This window comes from Terrapene carolina, unplaced genomic scaffold, assembly GCF_002925995.2.
Source record: "Terrapene carolina triunguis isolate 2854851 unplaced genomic scaffold, T_m_triunguis-2.0 Scaffold17, whole genome shotgun sequence".
Lineage (NCBI taxonomy): Eukaryota > Metazoa > Chordata > Testudines > Emydidae > Terrapene > Terrapene triunguis.
In genome coordinates, this window is record NW_020664368.1 from 2,106,417 (window position 1) to 2,122,364 (window position 15,948).

Sequence of the window (15,948 nt, forward strand, 5' to 3'; positions counted from 1 at the left end):
ATCAGGAAGCACTTGGGGAACAACGCATCTTGGAATGCTCCAATCCACATAAAAAGTCTTCCTGGAGACATACAAGATACCATGTGGATAATGGCTTCTGCTTGTAAACACTGTGAGTCATGCATGGACATGTGACTTGTCCAGGTGACTCCAGATCTCCATCTTGGAGCGGGACTTTGCATAGGAGTGAGGAGGAGGGGTCTCCACCCACAAGAGAAAGTCTATTTAAACCCGTGGGAGACCCTTCCATTTTGTCGTCAGCTGGCTAAAGAGAGAGCCTCCTCACCCCCCAGGATACTTGGAAGAAACTGGAACAAAGGGGTGTGAGTGATTGCTGGACCCAGGCCAAAAGGAGATTAGTCTGTAAAAGGGAGCATTCTGGAACTGGTGAGGATCTTATCTGAATTCAGTGTTTGATTAAACATAGATTTGCGCATTTTATTTTATTTTGCTTGGTGACTTACTTTGTTCTGTCTGTTACTACTTAGAACCACTTAAATCCTACTTTCTGTATTTAATAAAATCACCTTTTACTTAGTAATTAACTCAGAGTATGTATTAATACCTGGGGGAGCAAACAACTATGCATCTCTCTCTATCAGTGTTATAGAGGGCAAACAATTTATGAGTTTACCCTGCATAAGCTTTATACAGTGTAAAACGGATTTATTTGGGTTTAGACCCCATTGGGAGTTTGGCAGCTGAGTGCTAAAGACAAGCACACTTCTGTGAGCCGTTTTCAGGTAAACCTGCAGCTTTGGGGCAAGTAATTCAGACCCTGGGTCTTTGTTGCAGCAGACGGGAGTGTCTGGCTCAGCAAGACAGGGTGCTGGAGTCCTGAGCTGGCAGGGAAAACCGGGATAGATGTAGTCTTGGCACATCAGGTGGCAGCTCCCAAGAGGGTTTCTGTGATCCAAACCGTCACATTGGGTTTCTATTTTGCCATGTGCATTACTTTGCATTTAACATTGAATTTCATCTGCCATTTTGTTACTAAATTTGTTACCAAAAAATACCAGTTTTGTGAGATCCCTTGTACCTCTTTGCAGTCTGTTTTGGACTTAATTATCTTGAATAATTTTGTATCACCTGCAAACTTTGCCACCGCACTGTTTACCCCTTTTTGCAGATCATTTATAAATATGTTGAACAGCACTGATCCCAGACCAGCAAAAGCCCCTTGGGGGGACCACTATTTACTTCTTTCCATTCTGAAAATGGACCATTTATTCCTACCCTTTGTTTCCTATCTTTTAAAGGACTGCCTGGGAATGCTTTCAGGATCATCTAAGGATCCTTAATTTAATGACAAGCCTTTTGTTATCTTAATCACCCTGCCTCTGTTTATAAACAAACTGCCTGCCAAGGGCAGAAGTTGTTAACAGCACAGAACTCATCACATTCCACACTCAAGCTCTGACTCCTGGTTATTAAGCACCCACTATTTTTTTCCGTGAGTGCTTGAATCCCGGAGCACCTACGGAGTCAGCGTCTATGCGTTAGACTCTCAGAATGTTAGTAAAAACCAGCCAGCCAAGCACCTGAGAGAGAGAAAATGCTCAGTGACACTTCAGAGTCCTGGCCCTCCACATCCAATGTCCTATCTCCAGTTGTGGCCATGCCTGATGCTTCAAAGGAGATTAAAACAAACAAACAAACAAACAAAAACACCAAGCCAGAATACACTGGGGGAAAAATAATACTTTCCTGACTCCTGCAGACGGCTGGCTGAAACCCTGAATGTGAGATTTTAGGAACAGAGGAAATGAGCCCCAGGGCCACTGAATTATGCTTTTATTAAATCTGTTATCTAATCAATCAAGCCTTGCAGTAGTGATGCTATTGCCAAGACTTCATGCAAAACAAACAAAATCTTACCAGACTCCTATAGTCAGAGGATTACACCTACTGACAAAAAGGAGATAGAACAAGGGGCATATGTGTAAACAGGGAGCACCTGCAAGGTTCAGGGTCAATACTCCCCCGAGAAGCCAGCCTGCTGTAGCAGGAGTGCCAGGAAGGGAATTCTACTGTGGTGCTGCCCCTAGCCAGAGAGAGCTCCCTCTTTCATTGCAGCCTCTGGCTTACAAGTGTCTGCTAAATGTGAAGCTCCACCCCCATCTAGCTGCTGGAAGAGAGAAGCAGCTTTTTGTCTTCTCTTCTGCTTTCTCACTACTAAGGCAGTGTCCACACAGAAAGGCTTTTTGGTATAATGGAAGTGTGAATTTAAAACAAATACATTTATACTGGTGGTACCCCTTATTTTGGTGGAAGAGTGCCTTTGTCGGTTTTGCTTATGTTGCATAGGAAGGGGTGTACGCCAAACAAGAGAAAGCTACTCTGGCTACGACACTGCAGCTGGAGTGTGATCGTGACTGCAGGTAGACAGACCTGTGCTAGCTCTGCCTGAGCTAGCACACTAAATAGTGTGGATGTTGCCACGCTGGCAGCGGCTTGGGCTAGTTGCCTGAGTCCAAGCCTGCCGAAGCCCTTAGTCCAGGCCTGGGTGGTTAGCCCAGGCCTGGGTGGGGCTGCTGCCCATGCTGCAGTGCCTGCACTGCAATTTTTAGCACACTAGCTGAGGCAGAGTTAGCACGAGTCTGTCTACCTGTGCTGGGAATCACACCCCAGCTGCAGTGGAGAAGTTCCCCCATAGTCCAGAGTAGAGTATCTATGCTGGGGGTTATACCTGTATAATCCATAAAACTTCCCTACATAGACAAAGCCTGAGAGAGGGGCAAGCCTCAGCTACTCTACCCCCTCCCACCTTGTAGGCTGTTCCAAGGAGGGGGGTAGGAAAATGGTTTTCAATGCTCTATATGTCCCACAGCCTCCATTTCTGTGGTGTCTTCTGCATGAATAACTCTGCTGCTGCTCAGGACTTTCCTCAGCAGCATAGAACTGACAGGATTTTTGACAGCTTGCTGGCTGCCCAGAGGATCTCTGAACAGCAAGTGTGAATCTGAGTGAAATCTTGTTAATAAGCTCTGCTGTTTGGCACAGCTTTGATGTTTTTCTACGGACTGAGGCAGAAAACAGGGCTGCTGTTTACTTTTGGCACATATGCAGAAGATTATTTTTAGAAACATAAGGGCAGGAAACAATATTTTTTTAAATGAAATTTTAAGTTACACAAAAAACGATGCACCGAGGACTCCATACTTGCCTGAGAGTTTCCCATTAGCCACTGGATTTTTCAAGCCATGGCTAGTATTATGGTTGAAAATGAACTCTCTTCCCCAATCCTATTTTTCTGAGGCTTAATTTCTTCAAAATGTGTACATTTGGGGCTAAAACATCTTGTTTGTTCTCAACTCTGATTTTAAGTTTTTCCAAAAATATTCACAAGTTGAATTTTCATATTATAATATTGTTAGTGATATTATTTTCAAAACTAAAGAAAACGGTTCATCTATATTTTGTACTTGACTAACTCAAAAAAGGTGTTTTAAAAGCTGAAAATCGTCATATATACAGTGCTCAATTAAGAATATATGCTTTGACAAATTTGAAAGATGTGTCTGAGAAATAAAGATGTTTGAAAGGAGTGGGGATATATTATACAAGGCATAAACAGTATATCCTCATATACTTATGAACCATTCATACATTGGGATATCCATGCACTGAAATCACCATGAATCATTTTGTTTCAGTAATTATGGACTAGATTGAGCAGATTGTAATCTGACCAGAATAAGGGGCACTGTGTTGTTTTGCTGCCCCTGGAGCAGCCCAGGAGGGAGACACTAATTAGCCATCACAATCTTTTTCCCCACTCTCCCCACTGATCTGGGGAGGGAGTAAATGGCATCAGGTCTATACCAGTCACATCATGTGTTCTCCAATGTGCCAGCATAGTTACACTGCCAGTGCACTGGGGAGTGGTAGAAGAGAGACAAGGCTCTGCGTGGTCCCTGCCCTTTTCACACATTTGCTCAAGAAGGGGAGATGGTAGCTCTGCAAAGCTTGTTACTCTCAAAGTGCAAGGGGATCCCTTAATGCCCCTTTGCTCCCTTGTGCCAGCACACAGGATGGGGCACAATCTGGCCTCAAATGTTCAGTTAATGCATGTTAGCCCTAACTGTGCTTTGTTTAATTTGACCATTTAGAAGCAAGTCGCTAAGTAGAAAAAAATCTGGGAGGAGAGTGGACCAAAAGACTTTAAGACACTCTTAATACAGTATATCCTGCTTAATAGCAATCCTGATACTAGCAATTTTTGGTTACTGGCAACATTTTGCTGGTAACCAATCCCATCCCATTAACATCAATGTTAATGGAATTTGAATATTTGCAACAGCATGCCGCTTATTAGTAATTTTTTTTTTTTTTAAGAAAGATTCTAACTGCACACAGGTTTGCAGGGCTGCAGTCGGGGAAGGAACCAATGGGATGTGCTGTGCACACCCTGCACACAAGCTTGCAGGGCTCTAACATGCTTCCCTGGCGGCAGGCCTGGAAAACTGTCTGTGGCCGGTGCTCAGTCCATCCCAGTACTTCCTTCTGGGACAGCAGCTTGGCAAATCATCCTGTGCACAGGGACCACACAGGAGGTAAGTGGCTGCGGGCTGGCACAGGAGGCTGTGGTCAGGGGAACAGTGGAGAGGGGAAATGCAGCAGAGATGTCGGAGCTGCATGGTACCGCTCCCTGCACTCTCCAGGCTGCGCCCTGCGGGGGGTCTGCACTGTTGAAGGAAGGAAGTGCTGGGACATGCTGAGCCCCAACCCCTGGAGAGTGCAGGGAGAGGTATGGTGCAGCCCCACGGGTCCCCAGCATCTCTGATCCCCAGAGAAAGCCCCAGCATCCAGACTGCAACTTCCATCCCTGCTGCTGCCCTGCCTGCAGCCAGGCTTACAGGACTGCAGCCAGGAAAGGCATGTCCAAGCGCTTCTTTCCCTGGGTACTACCTTGAAAACCTGCCTTTCGCTTATTAGCAACTGACAGTAATAGAGTACCAACCTTTTGCTGGCAACCGAGGGATTGCTAATAAGCGGAATTTACTCTATGTCAGAAAGTAGAAGTGAAAGGTGCACAGTTCTTTGCTCTCTAGTTCACCTTTAAATGGCTGCCTTTCCCCCTGTGGGCGCAACCCTGCTAGCCATGTTCACATGAGTAGTCCCGTTGACATCAAGAGGACCTACTGTGTAAAGCTTTCAGGATCAGACACTTTGGCTGTTTTATTAGAAATCCTATTTGTATATGGCTGAAAGAACGTCTCTTGTCCAATGAAACATGTTTTCAGTATTATTTGTGCTGTGGTAGTACCCAGGACCCCACCGTGCAGGGTGCTGGTTCACATTTACTTGAGTTTGTACAATAAGAAGGGGGAAAGGAAGGGTAACAGTCACATAGAGTTGTTATTGATGTGCACAACTAGATGGTCCCAAATAATCTGAAGATTTAGAAAAAACCAAATTAATACATAATAAAATCAGCTTTCCCCAGCTGCTGCCCCACCTAGCCATTGTCTGGCTGACTTCCTTTATGTGTGACAGCACAAATCATTCCTTGAGGAGGGATTTGAAGGATGAGAGGTGTCATAAATATAAAGGGAAGGGTAACAACCTTTATGTATGCAGTAACATAAATCCCTCCTGGCCAGAGGTACTGAATCACTTACCTGTAAGGGGTTAATCAGCTCAATTAACCTAGTTGGCACCTGACCAGAAGGACCAATGGGGAAAGAAGATACTTTCAAATCTGGGGGGGGAGAGGAGGAGGGGAGAAGGTTTTGTTTGTGCTCTCTTTGTTGGTTCCCTCTCGAGACAAAGAGAGAGACCAGGCAGGTAACCCAGCTCCTAAAAAGATCCTGAACTGATACATCTAAAAATTACAGAAATTGTAAGTAATAGCAAGGGAATGCGTTAGATGATCTTTTGTTTTAGCTTGTGAATTTTCCCTATGCTGAGAGGGAGATTTATTCCTGTTTTTGTAACTTTGAAGTTGAGCTTAGAGGGGAATCCTCTGTGTTTTAAATCTTTTTATTTACCCTGTAAAGTTATCTTCCATCCTGATTTTGCAGGTGTGAGTCTTTTTTTTTTTTTTTAAATAAAATTCTTCTTTTAAGAACCTGATTGATTTTCAGTGTCCTAAAAACCAGGGATTTGATCTGTGCTCACTTTGTTAACCTATCGGTTGGTATATTATTCTCAAGCCCCTCCCCCCCCCGGAAAGGGTGTGAAGGGGTTTGGGGAGATATTTTGGGGGAGTTAGGGCTCCAAGTGGCCCCTCCCTGAATGTTTGTCTAAATCACTTGGTGGTGGCAGCAATACCGTCCAAGGACAAGGAAAGGAATTTGTGCCTTGGGGAAATTTTTAACCTAAGCTGGTGGAATATAAGCTTAAGGGGTCTTTCATGCAGGTCCCCACATCTGTACCCCAGAGTTCAGAGAGGGGAGGGAACTCTGACAGCGAGTAATGGCCTTTATAATGAAAGCAAGAACTGAGATACCATATGTTATCCTGAAATAATTATACCAGCTATTTATACTACTTTTAACTACACATTTGGAGACAGTTTTATTGCATTAAAGATGTGGCAGCTCTGGTATAACTCTGCCTGTTGGACACTCACCACGCTGCTGTTTTGAGCCTATGTGCTTTTAAGCTTCCTGAGTCTAAGCAGAGTCCAGGTACTGCCTTTGGGTCACTGGCCACATTCTGGATGTGCAGATCTTCCAGCTTACATCCCCTTCTGAACGTTCAACTGCCTACGCCCTGTGTTTCGTGCTAGCTCCCCCAGGTTCCCCAGTATCATAAGCACAGCCTTTCCCAGAGTGCCAACTTTGTGGGAAATCTAGTTTACATTCACCTCTCTAGGGACATGATAGTTGAAGCACACAGTGCACAGGCTTTGAAAAAGTTCCCAAACCAGCCACTCTTTACTACAGACAGCACAAGATATATACATATCTAGACAAAACAATACAACACCTGCATGCCATCCCTGCCTCAGTTTTCTCACCTCTCTTGCACATTCTTTGGGATTTGGCTCAGTGTTTGTTTATGGAGTTTGGGATCCTTCCTCTCTCTCTGCTCTCCTGCACATGGCTTCTCCTCTGGAACATGGAATCTCTCTGGTCTCTTCTCCCTCTCTTCCCTCCAGCCAGACTCCTTTGACCTTGGCTTGTCCCCCAGTCAAAGGTCCCCTTTGCTACAAAAACAAGTTCTGTTTGTTCCCCTCTCCTGCCCAAGCTTCTCCTTGTGTCTGAATCCCTCTGAGTTTTTAAAGGTATTACCACCTGGTTTCTTTGGTTTCCTGTTAAGGGATTTTTCCACTCTTCAAACCTTCTTCCCTTCAGACAACCTAGGCAGAATTAGTTTTCACAGCTCAGACACTGTCAGGTGCCATAGGTCTCAAAGCCAGGGCTGCTGAGCAGCAGCCTTATCTTCTGCACCATTGAGCTACAAGGACGGACAACAGAACTGCTGCTAATACCTCATCACAGAAGCTACACTCACTGACTCAGCATGGTCAGATGACTAACAGCTGACAGCCGATTGGACACCACTGGGTACAAGACTTCCTGTCCCATGCCTCGTCTGAGCAACTAGTCATTAGGCCTGTTGATGCCCAGATCTCTGAGACCAGGTCCCTGCTTCCTCGCCTGGTTCCTGCTATCTAGCCTGCCTTGTTCCTGTTGCCTGCTTCCTTGCCCTGACCAAGTTGCAGACTATGACTTTGACCCTTGGTGTGATTTCTGACCACTGGTGTGACCACAACCCTGACTCTGCTGCTAGCTCCTACCACTAGGTCACAAAGCTCATGTTTTGGGCTCTGCCAAGCACCATCCTTAGCATACCCATTGTTCAGCCAGAGTTCAGTTGTTAAAATTAATGATTTTATTTGTTCTGTAATTTCTTCCAGACTGGTGGGTTTGTGTGAATGAGAGAGATGTCATGGATCCTGGCAGCCCATGGTAGACCTACTACACATTGCAGCACTCAATGATACAATCTCATAAAATTAACCAGAATTTATACATTGTACACAGAGAGGTTCCCCAAATCATCTTAACAGATTTAAACCTGGAGGAGAGACAGTCGTATTTCTTAATATAGAGAAATCCTCTCTCAATAAAAGTTATCAGATTTGAGACACACTTTCAACTACAGAATTTCTTGCAGACAGTAATGCTACAACCAGAACTGTTCAGCAACAGACTGGCTCATCTTCCTAACAATGACATTATTTCTGACAGGTAAATATTGGATCATTCTATCTACTGACTCTTTCTAGCACTGAGGAAGCGAACAGCACAGATGTCAAAAGCAAATCTGCAAGGAAGTTTCTGCTGAACATTTTATCTACTAATGTTCTCTTGAAAGTAGTGATTTTCATACAGAATATCATTTTGAATTACACTGGAAAGAGCGGAGATTGATGTGAAGATTAGGAGGCTGTCAGATGCAGTTAACAAATTCTGAATGGAAAATTAACAACTAGCTTTCTCCAATAGGTATTTTATCATTGTGTGTGGCTGAATGGGCTTTGTTTCTGACAAAGAGGCTATAAACAATGCTGATTTAGTAAAATATGATTTTAACAAACATACTCCATTCAGCATTGTTTACATGAAGAAAACTAATGATCCCAATGTATTAACAGAACAACCATTGCAATAATATATGTCATATTATATTACATAGAAACAAATTAACGTCTCAGTCCTGCAATGAGTTCCATGCAGGTGGGCCCCTGCACCTGAGGAGTTCAGAGAGTTTGGGCCTAAGGTAGTTATAGGTATTAGACAACACCTATAAAATCTTCAAAATAAATATTGAAAAAACACAAGCATATTCTATACAACAGTTTGCCTGTCTAACATGCATACTCTTTTTGAGCTTTATCTTAGAAGGTGGGAGAAATTTGATATTCAAAATATGATTAGACAGTTCATATACAATTTTCCTCTTCTCTCCAACTTTCCAGAGGATACATGGGGAATTTTGTACTCAAATTACAAAGGAACACTGCTATGTGGAAGAAGGAATTCTAATCACATAAATCTTAAGTATAACTAAGGTATTCACTGATAAAACAATTATTTTCAATAAAATATTTTGTGGCTCTAACAAGAGAAGCCTGAACACTATTCTGCTTTAATTACCTCTCTGGAGAATCATCCTGCTTTTTAAATCCAGGAGGAAGAGCAGGTCCAAAAAAGCCATCATCGTCATCATCATCTTCCTGAGCTCTTTTCTGTTTTCTACAAATACAGTGATTTAGCTTAATAATTACTCTGACATAGATGGCAATTATCTACACTTTAAAGGAAAAAAAACCAAAATGATTTCCAAAAGTCTTACATTATGTACTATCTTGCTGTTACCACGGAAACACAGCATAAGAATCTGAAATAATTTGGAGCAATTAAATATTTGTTAGCGTAAGCCTCATTCTTACACTGCAGTGACATTTTAAAAAAATGTTATTGGTGCAGAAAGAGAAAATCAAATAGTAAAACACGGTAATGCTTGTTTTGCATGCATAAAGTAATTTTAACACCAGCATATTTCTTGCTAAATTTTTACCATCATTCTATACATTTTGACTAGTACTTTTCCAAATCGAATTTTAGACTGAACAATCAGTAAATAAAACCCTGGGGGAAAAGTGGGGAGTATTTACACTAATGATCATTACATGGAAATAGTATAATGCCCTCTAAGACTCCAATCCTGCAAACACTTACATGTTTTTAAACTTCGCACATTTGACTAGTCCCATTAAATCTGAGTATGTGCAGTTTGCTGAGATTTGCTATTAAAAAAAAATATTTCCGCCCTTCAAATCAAAATAATCATATACCCACACTTGTTAAGGGCTTGATCATGCACAGGAATCTTTACACTGATTTCAATGGGAGTCAGACTGGTCCCTATATACAGTATTATGATGATAGGCATGTTACAAATACCTAAGTTAGATAGATAGTCTAAAAAGGAGATAACTATTATCTGTTTAACTTAAGCATTTTTAACGTGAACGCTGTATCTAGGAGCCCAAACTAGTTCCCACTGAAGTCAACAGAAAGAATCCTATTAACTTGTCAGAGAATCAGAGTTGGATCAGGCCTACTGGGAGTTGAAAATTGTTCACTGTGTCATTGGTAAGCTAATTTTTCCTGTGATCATCCATTTGATCTATAACTTTGATGTTATGACAATCTGAGTATTCTTACCATATACCTGTTCCTAAAACAGGTGCAGTATCTCCCATTACAGTAGTATGTTTATATTCATGTAGAGTCAAAGGCCACATTTTTCAAGACTTTATGCCTAAAGTTAGAAGTGGCTTAATTTTCAAAGATCCTAAGCACCTCTAGCTATTAACTTCAATGAGATTTGTGGGTGCTTAGAACTTCTGAAAATTGAACCACTTCTATTTAAGTTCCTAAATATGGATATAGGAGTCTAAGTTCAGGTTTGAAAATTTTGGCCTTTTTCTTTTTTTTAACCTCAAAATTTCATTTCTACCTCCAATATGTTTCTTAATATACATTTATATTAGGAAACACTAATTTCAAAATTCACAGTCCACCCAAAGTCTACTATAGACCCATTGCTTATTGCTAGCAAAGATATAGTTTACCAAAATACACTTCCATGAACAGGCCCATCACAGCAACTTTAATATAGTTATACTAACAAGGTGCTTATTACTTTCTGCAGGGAAACTTGCTGTACTTTGGAAACAGAATTCACACAATATTAAGTTTTCAGATTTCTAATAAAGCGCCTATCATCCACATCTGTTGTGTATACACACAAATTAAAAGTACCATCTAAAAGTTAAGTGACACATCAACCTACATACAAAATTAAAATGAAATGAACAATTTAGATTGCACTGAACAAGCCAGTCACAATCTAAGGAGACATACAGATTAGGTAGCCACTACCACCCTGGAAAGGACGAGGGGACAACGTTAGCAGACTTTATCTTGGTGTGGCATTTGCTTTCTTTAGTTGCATAATATAGCCCCTTTCCGATTCTGCATCTGGGCTAATTCAGTCAACTCATTGTATGAAGTGGTCCAATTTCTGCTTATTTTACCAGTGTAAATACATGAATGACACACAAACAGACTGACTTGGGTACTGGATCAGTGTCCTGCTCCTCTTCAGAATCTCTATTTGCTTCTCTGAGCAGAGGAGGAGACTTAGAGCCTTCATCACTGTCATGCATTTCTGAGCTTTTTTTGTAGCCAGGAGGCAATACTGGACCTGCAACTAAACATCAAGATTTAGTGTGGATATTCGATTAAACACTTTAAAAGAACATTACCACTTTTGGTATCATCAAAATATGTATTTCGCTGGATTTAACTTTATTCAAACAGTCCTGTCTCTACATAAGAGTTAACAATGATTTAACAAAGGTCCTGACACAGCCGAGCAGGTAAGAACAAGCGTTAATGATTTGCTGAATAAAGATTGATTTAAGCATGTGTTTTAAGTGCTTTGTTGAATTATGGTCTAAATGAATAATTGATATCACAGGATTGAATGGCTCTGACACTACTGGGCTTTTTATAATTTCACAGTGCATTCTGAGGCATAAACTCTACAGGGCCTTTTGAAATTTCAAACACTGATTTTAAGGCAGACAGGAAGGGAAACTTATTTGGCTGGGAAGAGGTACAGTGAACTTTTACTACAGCCAAAGAATTAGAACAAAAAAAGATCAGGTACAATGAAGTCATATAAACGAAGGCTGAGAGAAAATTACATCTACAATTAAAGAGCTGTGACCTTTTAAATTATGCAAAATAAACCAGAGCCATCTAGAAGCTCAACTTTTATTAGGCAAGTCTTAGGGCTTGTCTTCACTACCAGCCCGGGTCGGCGGGTAGAAATCGATCTCTCGGGGATCAATTTATCACGTCTCGTCGGGACGCGATAATCGATCTGCGAATCGACACGCGTACTCCACCAGCCCAGGTAGGAGTAAGCGCCGTAGACGGGGGAGCGCGGCGGTCGATTTGCTGCCGTCCTCACAGCGGGGTAAGTCGAATCAGATATGTCGAATTCAGCTACGCTATTCCCGTAGCTGAATTTGCGTATCTGAAATCGATACCCCCCCCCCCGTAGTGTAGACGTAGTCTTAGACAAGAATGAGAAAGATTAATGGGGACATTACACAACTCATCATTTCTTCACATAACTAAAACACAAAACAAGAATAACATACAATTTACAAAGCAACCACTGATCTGCCTCTCATTTCAGCTTCTTGTTTGCATGGAAAGGAAATGAACCAAGACAACAGACCCATGAATCCACTTCAATACCAGATATTTCTGGTGATTCATGTCAGAGTTGCCCCCCCCCCCCAAAAAAAAAAAAGAATTATAAGAAGTGATTTTGGAAGACACAGGAAAGAGGCCAAGGGTTAATAAGCAATATATTATATTGACTACTGTCAATATGTTACCCATTTTGGTTTGTTTGATCAGTGTAACTGAATGCATGCCCATTTTTTATCAGTTATTTAAAAATATATATATATTTAAGACCCTGAAAGCACCTATGCACATTCTCAACTTTTCACAACTTAAATTCAGCGGCATTACACACACGTGTAAAGTTAAATTTATGTATAAATGTTTGGAGGATCAGAACCTAAATGAGTAAAGTATCCTACAGATGTGACAGGCAATTATAAACGGGGCTGCTAATGCTACTTATTATTAAGGTTGCCCAAAAGTTCCCATTATAAGACCCTGTTTTCAGAGACTTAACACTTTACCAAATATTAACCATTTGGGCTGAAGTTTTCCATGCCTGGTGTCTGTCTCGGGTTGAAATATTTGGAAAATTTCAGCCAAAATAGTTCAGCATTTTCTAGGAACAGGGCTATGGAAAAGTATATTGGCAGAATTTTTTAACATGGGCAAAACAACCTTTTCTTTTAACAGATCTTTTGAAGCAGGGACTTAAAATTTGGTAGCGATATGAACATTGTGTCTATAAAAGGAACCTTACTTCTAGCATCTCCTAACTTTTGAATGCTTAACATTGAAACCTTAATAGTGCCCTTTTAATGTAGTTGTTTTGTGTATGTTATATGCAAAAAGAATAAGTAGGCATAATGAAGCCAAAAGAAAAGATTATTAAATATTTGCTGACATACTGCCTCATGAAAATTACACATAACCAAACTGTGCATGTGAAGTAGTAAATCCATTTCATGAATGTTGACATTAATAAATGGTTGTCTTCACTCTTCTGATTTCAGGTATCAAATTAACCTTTTCTGATGGAATTACAAGCTTGAAAGTGCACAATTTTGTACGTCATTTTCTCTAAAGAAGGTAGATGCTACAAAAGATGTCTAGAAATGAAAATGTCCAAGGAAAAGTGAAGGACAAGCTCACACATAAATTCAACTACCAAACAAATAAAAATAAATATATATTTGAAGAGTTGTTCAGATCAGGTCAAAAGAAAAGAAACATCAAGTATCAGTCAAACAAGAGCAAGGCCCAGGAAGGAACATCTGGGAAGCGGTGGCAGCAGTGGCAGGTGTGGAATGCAGACATCCTTATCCCCTAGCAAGTTGCACCAGTTCCCCCCATCAAATATCCTCCCATGCACCACAGAAGTCCCAGCAACTGCAGCCTCCACACAATCTCTCCACTTACCCCAGTAATCCCAGCATGCACCAGCTTCCTGCCCCAACATCTTAATCCATCCTAGACACTTTCCAGCATCCCCTCCTTCCCTTCCCTACAGGTACAGCTGCCAGGTTTTATAGAGCTCCATGTCCTACTCTCACCACTGCTTAGGGAAGAGTGTGTTGGTCAGAAGCAGAACTCTGTTTACGTACTAATTATTTGTAAATTTGCAAATTATTTAAATCATTTGTATGAAATGTCACAAAACTACACAAAACTGGGCAGCCATGCTACATCTGCAGAAGAATTGTGTTAATAATAACTGAGTTTTAACATAGTTGAAAATATTAATGCTAATGAATGAAACTAGGTCCAACCTAGGCTTGAGAACTATTTTTAACAGGATGGATTGATTTCAATCAAGGTGCTTCAAATCGTGCAATTAAATTATGATTTAAATCACCAAGTGGAAAGTCTCGATTTAAATCAGCAATTTTAATCAACTTTTCCAGTTGTATTTCAGTTATTTTCTAAAAAAGATCATTCACACTGGCTGATGTGACAATTAAAACATGTTGATTTACAACTAAATAGAGCCTTTACACTAGATTTAGTAATTTTTTTTGCTACTTAGGCAGGTACATTATATACAGTAGCTTGATATTTTCAGATTCTTATTAATTGTACATTTTTAGTATGTTAGAAAATAGCGTATGATATCTTGGTTATTTACTAGATAATTAACTTGCTCATGATTTGTTTCCTGCTGTATTAGGATGTTAACTAGAATTTAATTAAACACACAAAACAGCATATCAATTTTTTTTTATTAAACAAAATAAGCCCATAGTACAGTATATAACCTGTTGTACCATATTGTTAAATTTTAACCTCAGAAGTTGGCTGTTTCCCCCCCGATTCATTCCGTATATAGAAAAGCAGCCTTTAACTCAAAAGTTTTTGATAGAGGCTCATGGATTAAGCATGCCGTATATACAGTAACTCCTCACTTAACGTCCTCCCGCTTAATGTTGTTTTGAAGTTACGTCACTGCTCCATTAGGGAACATACTCATTTAAAGTTGTGCAATGCTCTCTTATAATGTCTTTTGGCTGACTTTACAAGGGAGCATTGCACAAGTTCCTCTTCTCCGCCTCCTCCCCCTCCCTTCCTCCCAGCGCTTCCCCCGCCATTTGGCGGCGCTTAGGACTTTCTGGGAGGGAGGGAGCGAGCGGGGAAGCTGCACCCCCCCCCCCCCGGCAGGCAGGGCCACCCAGAACGTATGGGCTTTAGGGGCTGCAGGGCCCTGGGCTAAGGGGGCCTCGGGGCCCTGGCCTGCAGCTCTAAAGCCCCTTTCGGAATGCAGCCCTGCGAGCATGGGCCGGAGGACTCAGGAGGAGCAGGGGCAGTCGCGCAGCCAGTGGCCAGAGAGAAGCAGCGCTTTCCCCTTCAAAGCCGGCCAGACAGAAGCGGCGCTTTGAAAGGGAAAGCACCCTTCTCTCCGGCCGTTGGCTGCGCAGCTGCCCCTGCTCCTCCTGAGTCCTCCGGCCCATGGAGGAGCAGGGGCAGCTGCGCAGCCAGAAAGAAGTGTCGCTTTCCCCTTCAAAGCTGGCTGGAGAGAAGCGGTATTATATACAGTATATAATGCCTTTTGTCTGCCCTCAAAAAATTTCCTTGGAACCTAACCCTCTGCATTTACATTAAATCTTATGGGAAAATTGGATTTGTTTAACATAGTTTCACTTAAAGTTGCATTTTTCAGGAACATAACTACAACGTTAAGTGAGGGAGTTACTGTACTCGATCATAAGCCGGTTCGTTTATAAGCCGACCCCCCCAAGATGGATAAGTAAAAATGGAAAATTTTTATGCCTCATTCATAAGCCGACCCTGTAATTCAGGGGTCAGCAAACTTTGGCTCCCGGGCCATGAGGATAAGTTGCTGGCAGGCCGAGATGGTTTGTTTACCTTGAGCGTCCGCAGGCACGGCGGTAAACCTAAGTAAACAAAGTGTCCCGGCGTGCCAGCTGCTTACCCTGACGGGCCGGGACAGCAACTGGTGGGGAAATGTTTTTTTTTTTGGGGGGGGGGGGAGAAGCTGGGAGTCAGGGGAGTAACCCGTGACCACCCCCCACCCCTAGCCTGGGACCCCTATCCCATCCCTTCCCACCTTATCTGGGGAGGATGTCTCTGGCCTGGCTGGAGCTGCTCCAGCGGGCTGGGCAGCACGGCCACAACCTGCTCCAGCGGGCCAGACCGGGCGGCGCAGCCGCAGCATGTTCCAGCAGGCTTGTGACGACACAAAAAGCTCCCTCTCCCAATT

General features: G+C 42.1%; 1 protein-coding gene across 2 annotated transcripts in view; it reads right to left on the reverse strand.

Annotated features, from left to right (window-relative positions):
• LOC113404950 (GPALPP motifs-containing protein 1-like) overlaps nucleotides 1-15,948 on the reverse strand; it is a 30,338-nt gene that overhangs the window by 11,264 nt on the left and 3,126 nt on the right. The window contains exons 2-3 of one of the 2 annotated variants that reach the window (XM_026649703.1): nucleotides 11,100-11,232; nucleotides 9,114-9,212 (exon numbers count right to left, since the gene is read on the reverse strand). In XM_026649703.1, the coding sequence (XP_026505488.1) occupies nucleotides 9,114-9,212; nucleotides 11,100-11,232 (232 nt within the window). Of the gene's footprint in view, nucleotides 1-9,113; nucleotides 9,213-11,099; nucleotides 11,239-15,948 lie in introns of both variants that reach the window. The other variant, XM_026649679.1, reaches the window with a different exon arrangement.